Source organism: Pleurotus ostreatus (genome assembly GCF_014466165.1).
Source record: "Pleurotus ostreatus strain PC9 chromosome Unknown scaffold_1, whole genome shotgun sequence".
NCBI lineage: Eukaryota > Fungi > Basidiomycota > Agaricomycetes > Agaricales > Pleurotaceae > Pleurotus > Pleurotus ostreatus.
In genome coordinates, this window is record NW_023503156.1 from 1,676,996 (window position 1) to 1,700,865 (window position 23,870).

At 50.3% G+C, this 23,870-nt stretch overlaps 9 protein-coding genes across 9 annotated transcripts; 5 read left to right on the forward strand and 4 right to left on the reverse strand.

Annotated features, from left to right (window-relative positions):
- Positions 1–407: 407 nt before the first annotated feature.
- Positions 408–1,692, reverse strand: PC9H_000570 (uncharacterized protein; the record flags this gene model as incomplete). The annotated part of the gene is made up of 6 exons (XM_036770225.1): positions 408–623; positions 672–768; positions 936–1,127; positions 1,285–1,351; positions 1,511–1,565; positions 1,609–1,692. The coding sequence occupies 6 exons, from the start codon at positions 1,690–1,692 to the stop codon at positions 408–410; spliced, it is 711 nt and encodes a 236-aa protein (XP_036636070.1).
- Positions 1,693–2,666: 974 nt separating this feature from the next.
- Positions 2,667–4,692, reverse strand: PRP45 (mRNA splicing protein; the record flags this gene model as incomplete). The annotated part of the gene is made up of 6 exons (XM_036770226.1): positions 2,667–2,715; positions 2,780–3,633; positions 3,686–4,279; positions 4,334–4,398; positions 4,451–4,617; positions 4,676–4,692. 6 exons carry the CDS (start codon positions 4,690–4,692, stop codon positions 2,667–2,669), a joined length of 1,746 nt encoding a protein of 581 aa, XP_036636071.1.
- Positions 4,693–4,934: 242 nt separating this feature from the next.
- Positions 4,935–6,933, forward strand: PC9H_000572 (uncharacterized protein; the record flags this gene model as incomplete). Its single annotated transcript, XM_036770227.1, has 3 exons — positions 4,935–5,386; positions 5,442–5,731; positions 5,786–6,933. 3 exons carry the CDS (start codon positions 4,935–4,937, stop codon positions 6,931–6,933), a joined length of 1,890 nt encoding a protein of 629 aa, XP_036636072.1.
- A 188-nt stretch (positions 6,934–7,121) lies between these two features.
- TIM54 (mitochondrial import inner membrane translocase subunit tim54) lies at positions 7,122–8,634 on the forward strand (the record flags this gene model as incomplete). The annotated part of the gene is made up of 2 exons (XM_036770228.1): positions 7,122–7,481; positions 7,534–8,634. The coding sequence occupies 2 exons, from the start codon at positions 7,122–7,124 to the stop codon at positions 8,632–8,634; spliced, it is 1,461 nt and encodes a 486-aa protein (XP_036636073.1).
- Positions 8,635–8,799: 165 nt separating this feature from the next.
- Positions 8,800–15,022, reverse strand: MER3 (Sec63; the record flags this gene model as incomplete). Its single annotated transcript, XM_036770229.1, has 36 exons — positions 8,800–9,204; positions 9,262–9,892; positions 9,939–9,983; positions 10,035–10,107; positions 10,166–10,286; positions 10,334–10,429; positions 10,478–10,565; positions 10,610–10,768; positions 10,824–10,921; positions 10,978–11,046; positions 11,100–11,106; positions 11,165–11,242; positions 11,295–11,349; positions 11,414–11,612; positions 11,666–11,702; positions 11,748–11,773; positions 11,824–11,855; positions 11,921–11,945; positions 11,995–12,380; positions 12,429–12,444; positions 12,503–12,600; positions 12,653–12,677; positions 12,727–12,926; positions 12,985–13,062; positions 13,113–13,284; positions 13,334–13,507; positions 13,556–13,607; positions 13,662–13,693; positions 13,789–13,871; positions 13,922–13,982; positions 14,034–14,146; positions 14,200–14,209; positions 14,258–14,281; positions 14,354–14,421; positions 14,476–14,853; positions 14,905–15,022. The coding sequence occupies 36 exons, from the start codon at positions 15,020–15,022 to the stop codon at positions 8,800–8,802; spliced, it is 4,332 nt and encodes a 1,443-aa protein (XP_036636074.1).
- Positions 15,023–15,207: 185 nt separating this feature from the next.
- SUC1 (transcription factor) lies at positions 15,208–15,669 on the forward strand (the record flags this gene model as incomplete). The annotated part of the gene is made up of 3 exons (XM_036770230.1): positions 15,208–15,266; positions 15,320–15,516; positions 15,581–15,669. The coding sequence occupies 3 exons, from the start codon at positions 15,208–15,210 to the stop codon at positions 15,667–15,669; spliced, it is 345 nt and encodes a 114-aa protein (XP_036636075.1).
- An 837-nt stretch (positions 15,670–16,506) lies between these two features.
- Positions 16,507–20,775, forward strand: IDE1 (Insulinase (Peptidase M16); the record flags this gene model as incomplete). Its single annotated transcript, XM_036770231.1, has 17 exons — positions 16,507–16,731; positions 16,781–16,828; positions 16,877–16,915; positions 16,961–17,290; positions 17,495–17,570; positions 17,626–17,741; positions 17,798–18,053; positions 18,119–18,540; positions 18,595–18,681; positions 18,750–18,859; positions 18,909–18,950; positions 19,005–19,218; positions 19,277–19,397; positions 19,448–19,539; positions 19,595–19,691; positions 19,747–20,202; positions 20,264–20,775. The coding sequence occupies 17 exons, from the start codon at positions 16,507–16,509 to the stop codon at positions 20,773–20,775; spliced, it is 3,243 nt and encodes a 1,080-aa protein (XP_036636076.1).
- Positions 20,776–20,835: 60 nt separating this feature from the next.
- On the reverse strand, positions 20,836–21,390 carry PC9H_000577 (uncharacterized protein; the record flags this gene model as incomplete). Its single annotated transcript, XM_036770232.1, has 3 exons — positions 20,836–21,026; positions 21,194–21,260; positions 21,322–21,390. The coding sequence occupies 3 exons, from the start codon at positions 21,388–21,390 to the stop codon at positions 20,836–20,838; spliced, it is 327 nt and encodes a 108-aa protein (XP_036636077.1).
- Positions 21,391–21,722: 332 nt separating this feature from the next.
- PC9H_000578 (uncharacterized protein) lies at positions 21,723–23,863 on the forward strand (the record flags this gene model as incomplete). The annotated part of the gene is made up of 2 exons (XM_036770233.1): positions 21,723–23,569; positions 23,623–23,863. The coding sequence occupies 2 exons, from the start codon at positions 21,723–21,725 to the stop codon at positions 23,861–23,863; spliced, it is 2,088 nt and encodes a 695-aa protein (XP_036636078.1).
- Positions 23,864–23,870: the final 7 nt, after the last annotated feature.

The window sequence follows — 23,870 nt, forward strand, 5'->3', positions numbered from 1 at the left end:
GCTTCTCAAACCAACAGTCGCCATCTTCGAGTCATTAAAGACAACCGCGTGGTCTTTGCAGAAGCGTGATTTGTATAGTTGGGCTGCGGGTATGAAGACGAAGAGTGGAATATTGACCAACAACAGGATGGTGTACGGCCCCTGGATTGGTACAATGAGACCAAGGGCCAAAGGCGAAGGCCATGTAGGAACACAGCGAGGGCGATGGCATTGATTCGGAGGACTATCATCGATCAAGAGGGGTAGCAAGATTCAAGGCGAGCAGTTTAGAGCCAACAGGCGAAAGTTGTGCCCGAATGCTATGAGGTTTGTAACCTCCGATAGGGTCTCTTCCAAGCGAGCGTGTTCACGTATATAGAACACAATGATCATACAAGAGCTAGAGCGGTGTAATGTACATCTATTTTTCACTCTTCATCAGCGCCCTCGACTTCGCGCTTTCCAGCTTTAACTTTGGGAGCTGGGCGTCCTGCGGGCTTCGCTGGTCTCGCTGGTTGGGCAGGTCTGTTGTGCGGGCTGGGTGGCGGCGTAGGGTAGTTGCTGGCCATGCATTGCGACACGCATTGATTCCAAGCAGCTCCCTGGTGTCCAGCTAGCGTACAGGCGACCTCACATTCTTGTTGCTATATCCTAGATTAGATGATCACCCAAACGAAATGGAGCCAACTCACTGTAGGGCGCTTAATGGGACCGCGTGCTTCGAGTTCGTCAAAATCCCGTTTTCCGGCCTTCATCTTTGGCCACGCTGGCCGCGCTGGTTGTGCTGGCCTATTGTGGGGGCTAGGCGGCGGCGAAGGATAGTTGCTAGCCATGCACTGTGATACACATTGGTTCCAGGCTGCACCTTGGTGCCCAGCTAGCGTACAGGCGACTTCGCATTCTTGTTGCTACGTCCTAGCTTAGGGCAATGTCTCAACGAAAGGGAAATGGCTTACTGTGGGGCGTTTTGTAGGACCGCGGGCTTCGAGTTCATCAAAATCCCGCTTTCCAGCCTTGCTCTTTGGCGCAGGTCGCCCCGCCGGCTTTGCAGGCCTCGCAGGTTGTGCAGGTCTGTTGTGTGGGCTAGGCGGTGGCGTGGAGTAGTTGCTGGCCATGCACTGCGAGACACATTGATTCCAAGCTGCTCCCTGGAGTCCGGCTAGAGTACGGGCAACTTCACATTCTTGTTGCTGAAAGGGACGTTCAATGATGAAATACATCGTGAGGAGTTGTTTTGCCTACTGTTGGACGCTTGGTGGGGCCACGAGCCTCGAGTTCATCGACATCCCGTTTTCCGGCCTTCACCTTTGGGGCAGGTCGCCCCGCAGGTCACCCCACTGGCCGCGCTGGTTGTGCTGGCCTGTTGTGCGGGCTAGGTGGTGGCGTAGGGTAGTTGTTAGCCATGCACTGAGATACACATTGATTCCAGGCTGCTCCTTGGTGCCCGGCCAGTGTGCACGCAACCTCGCATTCTTGTTGCTAAAATTCTAAATGAATGGCCACGCGCGGCGGGAGGAACAAAACCGCTTACCGTAGGACGCTTTGTGGGACCGCAGACTTCGAGGTCGTTGTCGTGTCCTTGCTCCCTGAAATAATGTGTCAGCCGACTTTATGCTTTTGCGATATTACATTGGTCCCATATAGAGGGAACGCCGCGATGACTGCAGCCTGGGCCAAAAAGGCAAGAGCAGCAAACTTGAGCGTAACTTGCATCGTCGAAGAAGGAAGGGGTGGGATGAAGGGGGAAGAGTCCTGCTCTGGGAGGTGTAGATGTATTGGGAAGTAACCAGCACTGCTGAGGAAACTCTAGCCATGAACCTCGAGCTTTTATATACTTTCATGAGAGCCTGCGCCATCGAAATTCTACTTCAGACAGTTGACCAGTGGAGAATGTGATCGCCTCCATGAAGGAGTTAGTCGGTATCGCTGTTGATGCGGGCACTTCGTTGAAACAAGTCTACATGCTCTCCTTTCCCAATTAGGCGACAATGCACCTCGACGGCAAGCGGGTGCAAAGTGGGTAAAACTGAAACTTTCTGAATCAAGTTTCCGTGGTGAAGATCACTCAGCAACATTGATAGCCCTGGGGGAGAGTGGGAGAAGTTCGCAGATACCTATGCGACATTCATGTATCATGGCGCTCGCTGTTATGTTTCGTATCCAGATTCCGTGGAATAATTTCTGGGGGAATGATAGCCTGAGATCTCTTCGGTAGAATATTGAAGACAGCTCATTGGCAAATATGCATTGGAGCCTAGTATAGGTCATAAGATGCCACGGCTTCAGTCCTCCGTCCTTTTGAAACTACTGGTTAATGACAGGGCTGGTAATGCTCTGACAGATTGAAACGCACCTCTTCGACACCATTACGATAGCTACCGGCGAGTCGGTGGTTAAGAGTATGCAACGAAGTCGGGTCACGGTAGTATATTGGTTGTGCTGAACTTCCGATATATCACTCCGTCTCTGGCTTGCGGTCAAAGTAAGAGTCCGGGTAATAACAAAGCGGACGGTTGGGGATTTTGGTTCACATTGATGATTGAAACGTTGAGACCCAAGTCGCCGACCATCGTGGAAGTAGATTATCCGCGAACGAATGAGCGCAGCGATCTAACTATTAGATGTAAATAAAACAAAAGGCACATACTGATACAGGGATACAACACAGCGGATGTGAATAAAGACAATCAATCTTTCTCAGCATTCTCCAACTGCCGCCGTTTGCGTGAGTTTCCCCTGAAGAAGGGAGCAATGTCAATAAAGGAACAATCCCTGGATAATCGGATGATAGAGTACGCACACTTCGGTATCAAGCCCCCGTTTCTTACCACTCTTCGCCTCGTCCAAAAATTGGTCCAAACCGAAGACATCACCTGTGTCTTTCTCGAACTGCACGGGACCCTCCCGGACCTCTTGATCGTTGGCACCCTCGAAGCCAACCTTCGCCCGCCCGAGTCCAAAGCGATCATTGTCAAGAGCCTTTCCGATCCCTTCATCGGTTCCGCCACCGAAGGACTCCTCGTTTCCTTCTTCTATATTGCCTCTCGCTTTGTAGATGGCGGCGGCAGCAGTAGAGCCATGGAACAGCGGCTTGTCGTAGAGATTATACGACTCCTCGTCCGCAAAGTTACCCGATAGCGATTCCTGGTTGAACAACCTCGAATCTAACATTGACTCCTTTGACGTCGTGGGCTTCGCCAAGCCCAGAGCAATCTTCTCTGAGATGTCTCGATTTTGTTGTCGTGCAAGCATCTTCGCGCGTTGCTCTGTTCCCATGTTGTTCATCCTCATCTCGCGTTCGCGCTCTCTCCTCTTTTCTTGCCTCATTTGGTCGCGAATCTTCCTTGCATCCTCGTCCTCTGCGTCATCATCCGAACCTGCCTCCGAGCCGCTGCCGCTGCCACTGTCGCTACCGTAATCTGCAAGTTTAGACGTCATCGCAGCGCGGCTGGCGGCAGTGGGTTTGGGAGCAATGCCGCCTCTCTCCTCACGCGCGCGCTGAGCCAGGAGACGCAGATTCTCCTCCTTCGCTTCCTTCTCCTTCTGAGCGACCTTCTGTTGCATCAAAGCACGCTGGCGAACTTCTTCACGAGCATGGCGATCAGCAATGTAAAGAGCCTCAGAGAATTTGGCGAAGTTATCATTAATATGGACCTAGGAGGGGGAGGACATAAGCTGACTTCCTGACATGGGGCTAGATACTCACATCTTGCAACCCTCGTCCGTCTGCAGCAAGACGCTTATCAAGAGGAATAGTAAAACCTTTGTTGTTCTTCCAATTAGATATACACGGTGGTATCATCCATTCTTTCTGCTCTGCAGCGGTCGCTTTGCGCGGAGGGCTACGAAGGACGGGCGGTGGGGGACTGGGTGGACCTCTCGGAATTTTCTTGTGCTTGAACCTCGGTGGCTCTAGAGGATCCTCTACAATTTCTGACATTTTGATGATGCGCTGGTTGAGACCTTGCGACCCATTTTGTTGACCAGGGGTATATCGAATGAAGGATGTCTTCCCTTGCCCGTCCGGAACATTCTTGGGCTGAGCGGCCTTTATTTTACCATTCACCAGTTTCTCGAGTGCCGCGCGTGTTTTGTCAGCAGTAGCTTGAACTTCATCCTCCGAAGGTCGTTCCATGTTGCGAGCCTCATCGTCGAGGTCCTTTCGGTGTTGCAGAGGCACGAGATCCTTGAACTGAGACTGTACAATCTTCCCTGCCCTCTGGCCCTGGTGTGCTATGGCATCGTACCGAACATTGCCTTCGCTATCCACTTGCAACGCTAGTGTGTTTCCTGAAGAAGCCTAACCGATACTACATTAAAGCAGATAAGCTAGGGGGAATACCCGACTGCTCACCTTCTTCTTGCCCATTTCTAACGGATACTGCGCGACATGACATTCGGGGAAGGATCCACCATCCCCTGGGTAGAATGGATCAATTGACGCGAACATATTGAGCTACTCAAGACGTACCAAAGTCATCCTGCGATGCTGGCTTCCATCCTGCTCTCTGGCCGTATGGAGGGACCACTCCCCGCGATATGATTGAGAGTGACGGAGCAGCTGCCTGTGGTTGCTGAACAATCTCGTCTTCCTCGTCGTCAGAGACGGTGGGGGCATGTATGGGGTTGGGCAAGAGACTATTAGCATCAGATTAGCTTTCAAAAATTGAAATCTGCAATGAACGAAGAAACGTACGCCGCCAAAGTAGCCATTTCGTAGGAGTAGTGGTGAGTGGAGGAAAAGGTGGGCGCCAATTCTCATCACCAATTATTTGTCTCGCACACACATGCCAAACAAATCCTATCAATAGGGGTCACAACCCAGTCTTCCTCGGTCACTCACACCGAATGGCGCAGCTGCATTGATGATCTGCTGACTGATTTAGCGATCAAACATATATAGTGACTGGACATGGGTGGACGTGTCCATTCAACGTCTCGGACTGCACACCAACATGCCTGCGCTGAATGGATGGCATCGGGGGGAACGGGCTATTCAAGAGAAGCTTGGATATCGAGCAGCGATGGCGATGGCCTTTGCGGCCATCGACGGGGACATGCCAGAACAACATCGGGAGTTCTATGTAACCAGGCTGCCCTTCGTACCCGTCACAACACTGGATGAACTCGGTCGACCATGGGGATCTATTCTTGCTGGCGCGAACGGGGAGCCTGGATTCATTCAAAGCCCTTCGGATGCAAAACTGGTGTTGGATGCTCGGGTATGGGAAGGGGATCCTCTGCTCCAGAACTCGGATCTGTTTGGGAAGAAGGACAAGATGCTGGTTGCCGGCATTGGCGTCGAGTTCTCTACCAGACGCCGGAACAAGTTTGCTGGCTGGATATCGAAGTTGGAGAAGAAGGGGCAGCAGATCCAGCTACAACTCGACGTAAACGAAGCCATTGGGTACGTTGCAATCCACCCAGTCGCATTTTAAACCTAACAATGCAATTCGTCACAGAAATTGTCCAAAGTATATCAATGTACGGGATCTGGTTCCCCACCCTCAAGCTTCCCCGAAGATCATACATCGCGAACTATCACTTTCTCCCTCTGACCGACTCCCCGATGATATTATCAAATACATCCTTGATGCTGACACGGTGTTCATTGGCACGTCTTACGTTGCTCCTAAAGAAGATGAATCAAGCTATCCCTCGCATGTTGGAATGAACCAACGTGGAGGGCGACGGGGGTATATTCGCGTCAAGCCTTCCGATGGACGAACCATCGTTCTCCCGGACTATTCTGGTGAGTTTACCCATGATAAACCTGTAGATAGTTGGAATCTCATTGTCACCCCAGGTAACAGATTGATGACCTCGCTGGGAAACATAGAGGTCACCCCGCTAGCGTCCTTGACGTTCGTATCCTTTACTAGGGGTGACATCCTGTACCTCACCGGTGAGGCGCAAACACTAGTAGGACCGGCTGCACACAAAGTTATGCCGTTCCACAATGCCCTCACCACCGTTAGAACCACCGGATACATTTTCGTAGCAGACGCTCTCCCCGTGAGGCAACGCCCCGGTACAACCGTTGTACCAAGTCCTTACAGTCCACCAGTTCGCCTCCTCGCTGAGGAGGCATCTTTAACATCTTACTTTCAAGGCAACGGGAAAGATGTCACGGCCATACTGCAAAGCATCAAAATCCTTAGCCCTTCGTTAGCCACATTCACCTTCACGACCTCCGAAGACATATACTTCAAAGCAGGCCAGGCCGCTATACTGGATTTCACGCCGTTCATAGGGGAGGAAGAGTACCATCACATGGCCTCTGGCAAGCCGTCTTCCGTCAACGACGATCGCATACGAACGTGGACTATATCCAGCCCGTCTCCAGATACTCCGACTCGCCTTTTCGAACTGACTATGCGAGAGAAAGCAGGCGGGGCAGTGACGGGAGCTCTCTTTTCGGTCGCTCGAAAATTGGCGGATTACAGGCCGGAACTTCTGGGCGATCTGTCTCCCCTTTCGATTGGGGTGAAGCTCCTTGGTATTACTGGTGACTTTACATCCCCAGAGGAACCCCGGCGCTCCTTATTGTGGATCGCTGGCGGGATTGGTATCACGCCGTTCCTTAGTATGCTCGCTTCTATGAAGCCTACGGACGCTCCGAGTAGCATAACCTTCGTCATCTCCACTCGCGAGCCGGATGTCCTTCTCCGTCTCGTTTCCTCCACCCTAGGAACAAACAATAGTCACATCCGTATAACCATCCATATGTTCAGTACCGTGTCGGCGACCGAGTCACTGGACATGCCTAATGTCACCGTGCACAATTATTCTGGACGCGTTGGAAGCAGCTTCTTCACACGCATTGGACCTACGCTCATTGACCAGGCAATTTATATGTGTGGACCACCGTTGTTCGAAACCGATATTCTGGCGACGTTGGTTGATGTTGGGGTCGATGCTAAGACGGTTCATCGGGAGAACTTTGGCTACTAACCTCCAGTTAGTATTACTTTTAATATGTATATATTCTATCAAAACAAAATATTTCGCCAGCACTCACCATAAATGCTTGCTTGTGAACCTGGCTGAACGCGGAGGTATTTTTAGCGCTCTATTCCGTTGCTCAGGGGTGAATTTTGCGTTTTCGCCCCGAGCTCATCGTCCACCACGGCAAGTAATTCATGTCCACTCCAGATGCCGACCCGAAGCCGTCCTTGAAGACTGGGTCCTCCTCCTCTGGAATCCGCACGGTTCTGCGGTACACGGGGATACCCCCATCATGGCTCGACAAACGCCCTAAGCTTCCATCTCGCAATTGGCTCATCTTCTACACAGTCACTTCCTCAATAGCTGGGCTATATATCTACGACCGCCAGCAATGCAAACGTATACGGAAAGGATATGTCGAGAGAGTGCAGTACCTTGCGGAGGAGCCTATCAACCCCATGGACTTGGCTCGTAAAGTCACTGTGTACGGGGCCAAATGGCCTGGGGACGAGGATTACGACGTGGGTATCAAATACTTCAGAAGATTCGTTAAGGTACGTCCTCTACTATTTCACGCATATCTGATACTAAGGTTCTGCCTGTAAGCCCATTCTCGTCGCTGCAGCAGTGGACTACGAGATGATTACCGGTAAACGACACGGGGAAATCGCGAACCGCGTAGCTGACGGAATAAAAGCACATCGAAGGGTGAATGCCGGGTTGGACCCGCGGCCAGAGTACAATATGGCCATACCAACGCTGAAATCACCGGAGGTGCAACGCCAACTGGAACTACAGGGTGGTATAGTTCTCATTGGTCGCCCGACTTTCAAAGAGTTCATGGCGGGCGTGTCGAGGGGCTGGACAGAGGGTTTACAGAAAGTTGATCAAGAGGAGGAGCTTGCACATTTACTAGAGAACGACGGTCGGTTCGACGAACCGGAGATTGATGAAGACAACGTGCCAATGACTGATTCGGCGTCTCCAACATCCATTGTGCCGCCTAAATCTGCAATTTTCTCGCCTCTGCAGTTGCAGCAGCGAGCACCTGTCCCAAAACCAGAAACATCTTCCAGCATACCCGATGCATTGAATGCGCCGCCAGTTACAATACCCCGGCTTCCTCCTCTCCTCTTCGTACCCTTCATCGACTACATTGGCATCGCCCAAGTTCCACTCATGATCTGGGACTTCTTCAACCAAAGACGCTATGTCAAGTCCGGCGCCGAGGCAGCTTACCGCCTCGTCAAGCAAGTCACACGACCCATAGATGTCCCCGACACAGTTGCTCAGCCTCTCTTTGCCGATATAACAAAGGAAGACGAGGGCATCTCACACGGAGACCTTGACTTTGACAAGAAGGTAGAGTCTTACTACAAGTCCTCTACCTCGTCCATTCCGAGCGACATCGAGAAAGCCCGCAAGAAATACTACGACGCTTTGCCGGCTAAACTCGCTGTCGCTCGTGCCCTTGCCAGAAACGAGCGTGAGTTGACCAAAGAAGAGGTTGACAATCCTCCTCCCACCGAAGTCGAACTACGTGCAGAACGGCTGAAGAAAGAGCTTAGGTGGCAAAAGGATTTGGCTGGTTGGGACATCATAAAACCAGCTTCAAAAGTAGCCTGGGACGAACGGTTGAGAGATGCTCTCAGAGTGTTCATCGACCCGCCCGTTGATGAAGTCGACATTGGCGTGTCTACCTCATAGATCTATTATTCATCTACCACCATATAGTATAATGCACCTCCCCCCGTTATTGAACATATTCTGGCCAAAATCAGTTGGCTCGCATCAGTTGGGAGGGTAAGCATTCGTAAGTAGAACGGCATCGATTGGATCAACTTTTCAACTACAAGACAACGCTAGTACTACCTAGTTGGGGGCGTCAACGATGTCTACTGCACCGCTGTGCAGCCATTCCGCCAGTTCAGCCAAGTCGTCCGTATCTTCTGGTATTTCGCTTGCATAATATGGGTCTTGTTCAACACGTTGATTGGGTCGTCCGTAAGGTTGAACAGAGGGTGAGTGGTTCGTCTTCCGAAGGATGTCCAGAGGAGGATCAAGTTCGGCATCGCTTCCAGCGGACGTATCGAGAGGCGAAGGTAAGATGTCCACAGAAGTCCAGTCCAATGTCAGGTCATCATCTTGTACATATCCATATTTCAAAGAGTCGTCGAGAGTATCCTGATTGTAGCAAGTGTCTTCGTCTTCGTCTTCGTCTTCGTCTTCGTCTTGAGATGTATCGAGGAACAGACTCTTCGATTTACTGATATATCTCTAGGAATGCAATACTCATATACCTACTTGTGTTAGAGCGATATTATTGATACTTACCTCACGGCTTGGGCCTTTTCGCCGGACGAGAGGGCTGGCAATATTCGGTGATAACCTGGGCCGTTTCCTAGGTGGAGTATCTTGCGTAGCGGGCTGAGAAGCCCGGCTGTAACGATTGACCTTAGCCGGGGATAAAGCCATGATGAGTGCGTCCATGTCTTCGTTGGAATAATCGGAGGAGGCATCCTGGGTTGGTCTGATTGACTTTAAAATTTCATGCGTTTCGGGGAGATCGTCTTCGTCCATAAGTTCAGCCTCTGGGTCAACGTATCCGTTGTTATCCTGCTTGATGTCCGTAAATTCAATGTCCAGTTTCGGAGGCGCCAGCTTCGGTTTAATAGGAACGGGAGACGAAGGCCTGTCAGTGAGTTTGATTCTTTTGTCTTTCTGTAGCCCCAGATTACTAGCAACATTAGTCCGTTTGTGGAGAGAGTCCAAGTCATCTAGAACGCGATTGCGAGGCTCGTCCTTCGGCTTGGGCGGAGCCACCTTCCTTGCAGAGGAGACCACCTTGCTAAAAGCAGATACCCCTGAGCTTTTCTTGGAAGTAGACGACGGGGGTTTCTTTGGCGACTGTTCGGGGGCTTTGCGCTTCTTCAGATTTGGAGGTTCCTCCATTCCCTCACGGCAGCTTTGCAAGTGTTACGGCTTTGTGCATTAAATGATAAAAGACATACCAGAGGTGGCGACACTTGGATTTGTCCTTGCAAGTATGGTTGCACCTGGACCGGAGTGGGAGCGATCGTATAAACAATGAAGTGCGAGTCACTCACTGATACTTGCCGTTCGGCATCTTCTTAGGTGGTGTATCCGGAGCCTTCGAAGGCGATGGATTTGGTTGCTGGCCTTTGGATTGTCAGAGCCAACAATAAATAACGCTGACATCTAACGAGTCGAGACGTACCTGAGGTCCTGTCTCTAGTGAGGTCTTTGACAACCGCAGGCTTCAGGTCCTCTTTCTCGTCATCATCGATGGCCATGTTCCAAAAGTCTGGGTCATCGTCAAGTCCTACTAGGTCTTGCTCCTACGCGGCTTAGCGGCACGATACGAACGAAGATAGAGAGGACCTACGACAGCTGTAAGAGGCCGAGTATTTACGGTTGGGAACTCTTGAACGGGGATATTTGGTTTGTATGATTCAATGACCCCCACGCCAGCCAAAGACTCCTGGTAGGACTTTAAGCGGAGCCTAAGCAAACTGCTAATTGTCCATACCGATGCAATGTAAACCACAATGGATTGACTTGGTTTGTCGAGTTGGGCAGTGACGTCGAATGTTTTGCTCTCATTCAGTAAGCTAGTCCTGGAAGATGTCAGCAACGGAAGGGTGCCTGTGAACCAACGTACGGAATGCGTCGGTAATCAATAAACACCATGTCCGAAGTTACTGTGAGGATAGATGTCATACTTGCACCGTTGGTCTTGTGCCTCCCTGTCTTGGGCTTTACCCACTCGGCGTTGAGACCGCATTCGATAACCATGCTAACCTTCTTCGTGTTGGTTGATCTGTACTTCGGTGATATCAATGGCCCATACCTCGACTTGGCTTTCGCCCCCATACGTAGATGTCCCGGTCTCCTTCAGCTTTATGAAATACTGAGGAAATGACTTCAGCGAGTTCATCAGATCTAACCCAAACGGTGGTCTTCGATTGAGGAGCTATATTCAGGGGCTTAGGAGGGCCTTTCCCACGTTGACTGACCAAAACCACGTACCGTTTCTATTCGCAAGGTGTCCTGCACGCGGAGGGAGTCAATTGAGGCGACGCCGTGCTCTGCGAGGACCTAATGTTGTGTATCGGTCAGCGTCCCCGACTCCTACATCGCAGGTCCAGTACCTTTAGCCTGGCGCAATATATTCAGAGTATCAGCCAACGACTCTTAGAAAGTGCATTGCACGCACGATTTCTCTCCTATCTGTTCAATTTGACGCAACACAACGGGGCGATCCTCCCATGCTTTGGCGGTCAAGCACCGTAGTCTATGTCATAATGTCAAATTAAGGAGAACGAGATGATGATACAATCACATACACTTCTAGACCACACTTAACCTGTGACCCAAGCTTTTTTACGATGGCAACCTCGACTAAGGCTGCATGTTCAGAGTATAAAGAGTCAGTTGTCTTTGAGATATCAACACATAAACTGACCTCTAGCGATTCGAGAGATGTGCCTAAAGATTCCCAACGCTTCTAGGTTAGGCTGACTATCCGCGCTCTTGTATTCCGGGGAGTTCAGGGATATTCCACCTAAGATCGCTTGCAAGAGTAAGAAGACCTTGTCAGCAGGCTTGTCTAGCCTTTTGATTGAAAATCTGATGTCATTGTGTGTTCGCAGTTTATTGAGCGGCTAGTATACGGCCATGTGAGTACTGCTCGTCGAATCGAAGAGACTAGACCCACCGTCTTCTCGGACGCCCGTAGTTTTACGTCAGAGAATCTGGGAGCATGAGCTCGGAGTGATCTATAGGATGGTTTAACTTACTCTTCTGCAGCCGACAACGCCTCGAGCTGAAAGCAGAGTCAGACCAACGTCGGAATAAGTTTTACTGCACCATTACTATTTCTCTCAGGGTGGTCTTGTTAGGCAAAGCTAGGATTAACGCCATCTAGAACGAGCTTAGCCTTCGTAAGTATATGAAGTCGATACAAGTGCACATGCCGTAGTTTGACGAATGTAGAACTATCATCGGTGAGAAAATAGATGCGATCAAGTGTTAAAATGATGTTACCTTGCTCATGATGTCGCCAAATTCAGTCGAGGCTAGCCCACCTGCTCTCCCCTCGGTTGCGTGGTAGTCAATAAGTTGAGTTTCTTGAAGCTTATTTATACTTTGCATAACCATCTCGTCAACGCGTTCCTCCCAAGTCTGGTTGTCCTCCTTTCCCAACGCATAGAACTTGGGGTTCTGCTGTATTCGTTGGAACAGGAATGAACCGCGAAGCCATGTCTTCGCGGAGGGCAGATCGGTGATAGTCCCCAAAGCCACCTCCGAGTTCAGATGCTCAGAAAGGTTAGCATGCAAGCCACTTTCGAGGATGGTCTTCCCTTGAACCAAGTTGCGATATTTCTCCTCCAGCTCGGTCTCGCACATGATGATTGCTATACCATCCTTATCTGAATCACGATCAGTAGAAAGCCCAAGCAAGATGCCGCAGAATCTACCGAATTGGGGGCGGCCCTGGCGCATGTAAATGAGCAAAAAACGAGGAGCTGTTGTTCATAAGAGATGATATTACCGCTCGTCCTAGCATCTGCATGATATCCAAGTCGCTGTATTCTACTGTCACGCTGTTCTGAAAAGTTTTGACACCTTTAATCACGACCATATGTGCCGCTGCAAGCTAAGGTTGAGAACATGAGTATTTTTGGCAGGCGAAAGCACATACGCAAATTGACCCCAACGGCTAACGTCTACGAGTTTCATTAGGGGTTAGGGTCATATGGATAGGGATGCGCTCACGGAAGTCGCGACCACCAGACGAAGGGTCTTCTTAAGATACAAATCCTCTATAGCCCGTCGATCGTCAAGATTCAAGCCTGCATGATGAACGCCAATCCCGATGGAAGCAAGTTCTAAATTGCATAGTGTGAAAATAATATTCATTAAGGTTGAACCATGACGCGCCTGCCAGCCGTTGGTCATGGAAAGTGTGATTGATTCTATTCATTGTCAGAAAGCAGATTTGATCATATATGCAATTTGCTCGCCTTCCTGGACGCCTCCAAGGCACAGACTGCTTCTTAATCTCTGTGTCTGTATATTCTTTATAGAGTTGTTGTCCCGTCGCAAGGACCCCTGAAATATCATTCAGTGTTCGGACGGATCAACAGCGTGACTTAAAATACCACTCCGCGTCGAACAGAAGACCAAGATAGGTTTATCAACGGCGTGCTTTTGAATCAAGGAGAATAAACGGAAGTCGAGTATCTTGTTGAACGAGAACTCGTTCTGGCTTTGTCCCCGTTGTATGCCATATATGTGGCGAGTAAGTTTGCACGGTCTAAACTCTTCTCCAAACTGCGAGATAGCATTCAGCATTGATACAAGTTGGGTGTTTGAACCTTACTTCGAAGCACAGAGAAGGGCCGTCGCGCCGAGAATTGCCGATCCAACTCGCGATGTCTCTGATGTTTGGCACGGTGGCAGAGACAAGCAGGAAGCGAACTTCCGTCCCGTTCCGCTTCATGCGTGAAACTACTACCTCGAGGGTGCTACCTCGTGGCTCGTTGAGAATATGAACCTATATGCACCTTGAACATGCATAACGATGGCACAACGGCGAACTGACCTCGTCGACTAGGAATAATTGGATGGTGGAAAGGGTCTGGCCATGTCCCTTCCTAAAGTTACGATCAGTTAATGGAGGGTATCAGTAGGAATAGAATAGAACCAACCAGTTTCTCGTCAGACTGTCCCATTTTTCTGGCTGAACCCCAGTGAGCACAAGCACGAGCAAAGAAGAATATTGGTACCGTCGTAATGCTTGAAGATATGAGTAACTGTGTTAGACGGAGGCTATACAAGGACGTACATTATAGCCGCGTTCTTGGCATCGCCCCATACACCTTTTCCAAACTGAACGGTATCACCCGTCAACTCACAGCCTAACAAAGATCAGTACTTGTCCTTGTTCGCGTCGTCGCAGCACGCTCACATTTGATACCCAAGGGGTCAAATTTGGTTGACCAATCCCTGAAGCGTTCGGAGCAGAGGGCCTGGAATACGGTATGAGAGGGGTAGACGCGTGTAGAAATGAATGTACTAACTTTAGTGGGAGACATGTAAACGCATTTGGCCAACGGATTTGTTTCCCTCGCTTTAGTTAACATACGGATGATAGCTAGCTCAAATATAACAGTTTTTCCGCTACCAGTGGGAGCTATCAAAGGGGCTCCTAAGTGGTGCCCACGTAGAAGAGTACGTAGTACGCACCACTGAGGACCTGTAGACGTCTAAGTATATTTTAACAAGAGGGAAGACGGGGACGTACTATATTGTCATTTTCGTTGACGACCTATTCGACATGGATAGGCGTCAGGTTCGGTCGAGGTCAGCGATAAGTTACGATACCAATAGAAATACATACGTGATCAAAGCAAGACGATTGTACGGCATTGAAGACGCCGAATTTGAACAAGGAACGGTACATATCGGCTATTTCAAGCGCATATATAATGCGGAATTCACCTGCGATAAATATGTGCTTACGGAGTGTGGATACAGGAATCAAGCGAGTACTATTGCCTTGTGGAGGAGGATAGTCGGGCTCTTGGTCAAAGTTACCCCTGGGGTACGAAGAGGAAGAACCAGGGTAACGATCTTCGTCGTATTGCGTATATTCAGCCGTGACATTTCGTGCGCCATGTGCGGAGGAGTAGCTAGCAGGAGGTTGCATTGGTTGCACCGCTGAATTATGTGCAGATCCATAGTTCGCCGGCGGTAGATGCTCTGGGTAGTCGAACGATGACTCTTCATCATATATGGAGGGTACTATTTGTCGTCCTGGATCGGAGTACCCATATTGACTACTTCGTTGTGCATTTCCTGGCCTGCACCGCTCTTGGGGAGTTGGGGACGATGTGTAGACTAAATTGGACTTCAGCGAGATTAGCTGGGCTATATGCGAAGCTGGCTCACTTTCGGAATCGTCGTAATACTCAGCTCCTCCAATTTCTAACTGAGAGCTATTGACGCCACCAAAAGGCAAGTAGTTGCTGATTGGACTTTCTGGGTCGTCGTATTGCGTTGGATACATTTCTTGGGAACGAGATGGTGGAGAGAGGGAGAGCGCTACCTGTGCCAATCAGGAGGTAAACTGAAAGCGCTGTCTCACGTGATGACCGTCACGGTACGTGATGGATGTGACTGAACGCGTTTGATCCCAGTCAACAGCTGTGCCACCACCACTTGCAACTGTCCACCAATTCACCATCCACGATAATGGCGACTGCGGCAGCTCAGAAGGAAGCCCAGGTGAAACTCGAAGAGTATATCGAGAAGTATGTATGTAGCTTGCTCTTTGCGAGGGATGGTGGCTAACCTTGATCCTTAGGATACACTACTCTGATCGATATTCGGACGATATGTATGAATATCGACATGTCATTCTCCCCAAGCCGCTGCTCAAGATGATCCCGAAACAATATTTCAGCCCAGAAGATGCTGGCACGCTGCGCCTGTTGACCGAACAAGAATGGAGGGGCATAGGGATAACCCAGAGTCTGGGATGGGAGCACTACGAGGTACACGGTGAGTAGTTTGTAGCAGACCGTGTACCTTTCGATTACTAGCCCTATTCTCTTCCTATATACAGCGCCTGAACCTCACGTTCTCCTATTTCGGCGCCGGAAGGATTACATTCCTCCGCAGCACATCGCAGGCAAAGCAGTCAGGCGCAAATGAAGCGCGCCCTCGGCTTGTCTTCGTACTATCATCGCTCAATTCACAAGGGTTTCTTCTCCCGAGTCTCAGCATCTCGACTTGTGACCTCTATCTCATCGGTCGGCTTTCTACTTCATATGCCTAACTTGTTGTCATTTTATGTTGCGCTTTCCAATTCTGTCCTCTCCATACACATCACTGTCGTTATCAATGCAATCGGGCACGGCGTGATAATGTAGCCTCTTGAGCCGTGTGTTTGGGTCGCAATTGCCACTCATCATGAAGACTCCAAGCTTCCTTTTCCCCAGCTCCTTGTGTAGTTTCCATAGTCCCTCGTTCAGCCATAGAATCGTAAGCTTTAGGGTTAGGGTCATGTTGTTCATCGTTCCAAGAACAAATGGCAAATTCAGCTCATCGCGCGATCAAACCACTGAGCGCGACTCCCCGCACCGTTGCTGAAGAGTGCTCGTTTCCTGCCAGACGAATCGTCCGAGTACAAGCTATAGTATTCCACCAAAATAATCTTCCTAAATAGAAGCGCCTCTATGTCTGAACACAGGGGTTTTAGTGAGCATAACAGCCGCAGTGCACACGATACAACAGGATTGCGCCTTTAGACGCCACACGATATACCCGGGATCAACTTCGCGTCAGCTGTTGAAGCTGCCGAGGTGAGGACCCTCACAGCAGAGTTTAATCTCTTTCTTATCGACTGACTGCGAGGGTTCTGCTTGCTCTGTTATAGGACTATTGTTCTCAGGTCGGATGTTCCGTTGTCTTGTGGCACGAACCCTCATCTTCAACCGTCTAAACAGTGGATCCTCCTTCCGACGTGGATCATTGCTGCTGCGCTCGACCATGGCTACCTCCGCTTTTCAACCCGACTGGACGCCGTCACAGCCGTCGAGTTTGACACCCCCATACTCGGTATTCACAAAGCCTATAGAGAAATCGGAGCAGGACAATAGAGAATACAGGCTCATCCAACTGGCGAATGGCTTACAGGCGATGGTGGTGCGGGACCCCAACGCCGACAAGGCTGCCGCAAGTCTCGATGTTGCAGTGGGGCACTTGTACGACCCAGTGAGTGGCATATTCGACTGTTGTGTACTCAAGCTGATCTGCTTCTCAGGATGACATGCCTGGCCTTGCGCATTTTTGCGAGCACTTGCTGTTCATGGTAGCTTCAAATATACCATGTCTCATCAAATACTGACTTCCGACGTAGGGAACGGAACAATTTCCTCGCGAGAACGAGTACTCAGAGGTGTGAACACTCTAGATTATCATCCGTCAACTAACAGTCCTTCAGTTCCTCGCCAAAAACAATGGCGGGTCCAACGCCTACACCTCCACCTCAAACACCAACTATTACTTCAGTGTTGCTACCCCCGCTCTGGCTCCCGCACTCGCACGTTTCGCCGCTTTCTTCCATTGTCCTCTATTTTCGCCTTCTTGCACCTCTCGTGAACTCAATGCCGTAGATTCCGAGCACAAGAAGAATCATCAATCCGATATGTGGCGTATCTTCCAGCTTAACAAACATCTGAGCCGACCCGGGCATGTCTGGAATAAGTTCGGGAGCGGGAACAGAGAAAGTTTATCGAAGGCTGGTCAAGAGCTTAAGAGCAAAGGTCGACTGGTCGATGGGCATGCAAATGGACAGGCAAATGGACACGCAAATGGGAATGCAAATGGAATCACAAACGGGAACGCGACAAAACTGGAATCCGCAACATCAAGCCTCGCGCCCTCTCCCAACCCATCCCGCATACCGTCTCCGGCACCCTCTGCTGTCTCTTCTGGAAGCGAATCGGAGGCTGACGGCGGCGCCGTTGGACGTGAGACTAGGCGAAGGTTAATCGAGTGGTGGTCGAAAGAATACTGCGCCAGCCGAATGCGCCTGTGTGTCATTGGCAGTGGTAAGCCATATTCACATTCCCCTACGCGCTTGATGTATATGTCATACTCTCCTAGAATCTCTGGATGAACTGTCGGAAATGGTTTCGAAGCTATTTTCGCCCATACCGAATCGCGGTCGCGACGCTCTTCCAATGATCACTGAACATCCCTTTGGACCAAACGAGATGGGCGTATGTCGCGACCCTTTTGTTGTGCATGTATGCTGTAACTCATTTTGGTATGATAGACTCAAGTTTCGGTGCAAACGATCATGTCTTTCCACGCTGTGGAGATTTCGTTTCCTCTGGAATACCAACCGCCTCTCTGGCGCCACAAACCTGCCAATTTCTTGAGTCACTTCGTAGGCCACGAAGGACCTGGTTCCTTGTATTCGTACTTGAAGAACAAGGGATGGGTTACTTCTCTCAGCAGCGGGCCTCAGAATCTCGCTCGAGGTTTCGCCATGTTCAAAGTCACGATCCATCTTACCGACGAAGGCTTCAGTGAGTTTCTCTTTCCTAGGTCATTACCCGTCTTACCCGTCTCTCAACGATCGTTGCGCATGTAGAACACAACCGCGACGTTACACTCGCCACATTCAAGTATCTGTCTCTACTCCGTTCTTCCGAATTCCCCGCTTGGCATCAACGCGAGGTCGCCACCATATCCCGTACTCGTTTCCGTTTCGCAGAGAAACGACGACCGGATGATTACGCGGTATGGGTGTCCGAGCACATGGCCTGGCCGGTCCCTCGCGAGTTGATCTTAGCCGGACCACAACTCACGTGGGAATGGGACGAGGGCGAGGATGGCGAGGAGAAGAAAATGAGGGAAACGTTGGATGGGCTTAGGGTGACTCGAGGGCGGGCGGTGTTGATGGCGAAGGGTTCGGAGCACGAGAAACTGAGCCCTGGAGCCAATTGGGAGAAGGAGCCTTGGTATGGAACTGAGTATAAAGTTGAGAGGTTCGACGAGGAGTTCGTGCGCGAGGTGCGCCTATACGCTCCCTGGCACGAGAGTTACTGATTCAGAGGCTGAGAACAGGCCGAAACAGCAAACGATATTCCCGACCTCCGTCTTCCAGGACCTAACGAGTTTATACCCACTGACCTCGACGTAGATAAGCGCGATGTTTCAGAGGTAGATTTTAACTAGATTCTTCTCATGATCGTTCATTGTTGCTGACAATGTGCTCCTAGCCAGCCAAACGACCCCATCTTGTCCGCAAAACGGCATTGTCTTCCTTATGGCATAAGAAAGACGACAAGTTCTGGGTACCCAAAGCACACGTGGTCGTTGATCTTCGAAGGTACCGTCTTGCGTAGTCATGTAGAAGACTCAACTTAGTCCTTTTCCAGCCCAATTGCCAATGCTACGGCAAAGGCAGCCGTGCTGACGAAGTAAGCAAATTAGTTCATACAGGGCAGCCTCCTTGCTGATTTACCACGCTCAAGGTTATACTCTGATCTGGTGACGGACGCGCTGTCTGAGTACTCGTATGACGCGGATTTGGCTGGGCTTCAGTACAACTGCATCTCACACACTGGGGGCTTGTATGTAGCGCTGAATGGGTACAACGACAAGATGCCCATCCTCGTTCACCACGTCCTGGAGAAGATCAAGACTCTCGCAATCGATCCCGAACGGTTCGCCGTTATGAGGGAACAGGTATAGCTTTGTTCTTGTATCTCAGTCGTATGAAATCACTGACTAGTTTTATTTTCAGGCGAAGAAGAACTGGGAGAATTTCTTCCTTGGCCAATCTTACCAGTTATCTGAATATTATGCTCGGTATTTACTCACCGAACAACAGTGGACCCACCAAGAGAAGCTTGCCGTCTTGCCTTGTGAGTATGTTTATAGGTTTGTGTACAGTCATCTCACCTTGATGATGCAGCGGTCACTATCGAGGATCTTCAACAACATATTGCTGCACTATTGATCGACGTGCATGCCCAAATACTGGTTGCTGGCAACTTGTACAAAGATGTGCGCTACCTCCCTTTCGTGCGAGAATCCTATTGATCTTCATTCTGACATTTAGGAGGCAATGAAGATCGCTGAGACGGTAGAGACTAGCCTACAACCAACGTCGGCGCCCCAGTCAGCCCTCATTGGACACTCCCTTGTAGTACCTCCTGGTACAGTTTATTCCTTCCGCCTGCAGAATTGCGAATGACGCCCAACGTTCCACAGCCTCCAACTACACTTGGGTCTCCACAATCCCCAACCCCAACCAAGCCAACTCCGCCCTAACTTATTATCTTAACTTTGGGCCTATAACAGATCAACGTCTCCGGGTGGCGTCGGCGTTGCTTGCGCAGATTTTGCACGAACCGGCGTTTAATGTCCTCAGAACGAAAGAGCAACTCGGGTATATCGTGTTCTGTTCGCAATGGCTCTTGACTGGATCCGCGCAGAAGGGCCTGCGTATCACCGTACAAAGTGAGAAGTTCCCCGGATACCTAGAGGATCGAGTAGAGGCGTTTTTGGACAGCATGAAAGCTGTGATCGAGGAGATGCCGGAAGATCAGTTTGAAGAGCAGAAGCAAGGGTTGGAAAGAAAATGGCTTGAAGCAGATAAGAACTTGAGCGAGGAGGCGTCACGCTACTTGACACAAATACAGACCGGACATCTTGATTTCTTGAGGAGTACGTTCGATGTTTTCTCTCGGTTCGATTTCTTTCTGATTTCGATGTCTTCACACCTTAGACGAAGCCGATGCGAAGTTACTTCAAGAAGTCACAAAGAAGGATGTCTTGACACTGTTCCTCACTTATGTACACCCTTCGTCACCCTCTCGAGCGAAACTTTCCGTGCACATGCGATCGCAGAAGCCGAGGCCACCCAAGATTAGTCACGCTGCTGCTCAGGCGTTCGAAGTCCTGGCCCAAAGTGCGGGCATATCACCAGAGGATGCCCAGTCCTGGAAAGACACGCTGGGTGAAGAGGATGGTCCTATATCATCGGCGGACTTTACGAAATATTGGGTAGGCGTGTTTGGGAAATTAGCTGCTCCCCTACCGCAAGAGAAGATTCAGGAGCTCGTCACTCAGATGCAGGCCCTGGCAAAGAGATACCCAGTGGAGGGAGAAGACGAGGATCAACCGAGGCCAGGTGTTACATACTTCGAAGATGCTTCCTCCTTCAAGAGTTCCTTGCAAGTGGCCCCGGACCCTGGACCAATGGTGCAGTGGGATGATCTACCTACACCGAAATTTTGACCTAGGAGTGATATAATTTGTACGTTATCTACCAGTTTATATATAAACCAACACTTCTTTCTACTCTTTGTTATCGAAAGCAAGGATCTGCTGGACGCGCTTGAGCTTATCCTCGTTACCATGACCAGGCACGAGTTCTTTGTCGACACGAGTGCCAATGCGAATGTCTGTAGCAACGCGAGGCGCTCCCTTCACATGAACAGCTGCATGGCAATCTCTTATCGCTTGCATGACCTGTGACCACGGTCCCTCTATGCCTATAAATTGGAGGACCAACGATACGGACTTCCAAGCTCACCGAGATTAGTTCCGTACCCACTGTACATTCATTCAGGGCCTTCAGCTTGAGATAATTGCAGCTAGTTCGACGTACTGCATCTGTGACGAAGTTAGTTCTGGTAGCGTTGAATTAGCTCACGAAGTACCTGAAACTTCAGGCCCGATTTCTCGAGCACGCGGTGACATTCAGCAATGTACTCTGCAACCTAGAGGATGGCACCGTTGAATATGGCCACACAGAGATATTGACTTGACAATCAAGCGCACTGATGGCTCGCCAGTTCCTATTGGAATCAAGCAGAAATCTATTCGTAATGTCAGCGAAATATCACACATAAAGCAGCCCCGTCCTTTCCTGCAACCGCGTAGAGTTCGCTTGTGCTCTCAGCCGATTGGGAAGCCATGGTGGAGATCCAAGAGACGTTGGCTTACATAAGCTCATATCCCTTGAACTAGTGCGTTCATCATCTCCTCTTGGCCAGTTGCGCATTTCTGCCTCTGCCACATCTCACTTTCGTTCATTGGAGTTGCTGAAGTTCTGTAAATATTGTAAGCAAATTCGCTCACATAGCGCACTCTATTCTCACCGGGAATATAGTTCATGAAAGTTCGCTGCGGACAGCACACCACCTGTGTTTGCCCATTGTTCCTCTTCGTGGGCCTCCAATATGGCCTCGACCGTGCAGTCGAGGATTTCTGAATTCGAATCGATGAGATATACGAAATACTCGCCGCCGAGTTTGCTGGAGACCCCGCTGTCTCCTACGGCTTCGTCATTTAAAGCGATGGCGCCGCAAGAGTCTCCCTCAGCATCGCACGGGTCACCCTCTGGGTCTTCTTCAGGTATGGACCGCAAACCGTCGTTGATAGACCTGAGGGACTGGGTTGTGGACGATGGGCCATCAGTGGAGCTGGATGACAATTCAGGCAGAAAAACGAAGGGGAATCTATACACTCCAACACCCACACAGAAGGGATTTGGGAATGAGTTGAACCGTTCCAACAGTGCGCCACTCATAAATCTGGATTCTCCCCCGAAGCTCAAAGCCACACGTAATAACAATAAGCAAACCCACGAGTCTAATAAGCCGCCGCCGCCATTACCTCCTCGCAAACCTTCATTCGTGTCCTTGAAGGACGCCGCCTCTTCGTCTTCCAAGCGGTCTGATTCTCTCACCGTGGAACCGCCTCATACTTACCCTCCGAAATTGAGCCTTACGACCAACACGTCTTCATTAAGCAATGGTAGCGCTAGTAGTGGATCACTTCGCACTGGACTGGGTCACGCTCCTGCATCCTCCATATCATCATTCCATTCCGTCTCTCTCTCATCCGATGGTGGTACAGATTATGATCCTAGTACCCCAGGGTCCATATCATCAGCGCACATTGCAAATTATCCAGTGGAACGAGCCGAATTCCACTCTACTGCCCATGGCGGCGATACGAGCAGCCGACCAGTAACATTGATCAACGGTAGAGAAGCCGACGCAGTTAGTCTGGACGAATCCTTTGAGAATGTTTCCTCGTCTTCCATCGGTAGCCCTGCGACGAATGCCATAATCACCATGGACTGGGAAAGAGCGCTGTCGAAGAACAAGTTTCCGTATACGCCGCGCACTCCTGTACCACCAAAGCTTCCTCAACGGCCCGCTTCGTCGACGAGCAAGTCTCCTGGGTCCAAAGCATCATCATCTATGCCCTACCATTCTTCATCGGCGCCTATGTCACCGAAGATGCAACCCATGAGTTCTGCATCATCTTCACATAGCTCTGACTCAGTATCATCCTCTTTCACTGTGATCCCTAGCGCGGTCAGGCGCAAACCACCGCCGCCACCTCCTCCATCTTCGTACCCCTCTCCTCCAGTGTCACAACCCTCATCTCCACCTATCCTTCCCACTCGCCCGGCATCCTCGCGAATCTCCCTCACTTCGAATTCGGCTTCAGACCGTTCTTCCATCTTCAGTGTCAGCACTAATACATCCCGCAGTAGTTTCGTTGTTATGCAATCTGCAGAGTCTCAGCCTGGATCCAAACTACATCTGCCCCTATTCAATGGACAGACATCGAGCCCAAAGGTTCAAGCTGCTGTATTACGTCCAACTCCTGTCCCCGCAGCTGCCCGCCAGAGATACGAAGCCGTCTTCAAATTGAATCTTGAACAGGTTAAAAGGGCCGAAAGGGATTCCCGGCGAGCGGGCAAGCGTAAAGGCAGTAAGCCTCTAGCAACCAATCCCGAGACGGCTAGGCGGTCCAGGCAGGCAGCTGGCTGGCGAGGTTTGAGCGTTGATCTCATCACGGGGATTGTTGACGAGCCCACGGATGAAGAGGACGATAAGCCTCTGTCGGCCGTCCGAGCGCGAAAGCTTAAACAGGAGCGCATTTCCGAGGTCGAGGACGACGAATGGGAAGATCTTGCTAGGTCGGACAGGGAAGATCGATTGGAGGGATGCGTGGTGCGTCTTATATGGAGTAAGTCGCGGTTAGATCGTGATCGTTTAAGAGGAATATGGTGAGTGGGATGGCACGATGGTTGATATCTTGTTGCTGACGCCTATGTATTAGGTTGGAATGCGATCCTTCTGGCTCAGGCTCTCTGACTCAAGACGCGTTCATTCGCGGGATGTGGCGCATTGACGAAGAATTGCGGCGTGCACGTATACGCTCGTCTACATCTTCTGCTGCATCTTCGTCATCCTGGAAGGAGAGAAAGGGCTACGACGGGACAGGCGACGTGTTGGGCAACGACGTCGCAAGGAGGATACCATCTTCTTTGGCTTCGAAACCGAAAACTATTCTACGATAATTTTTAC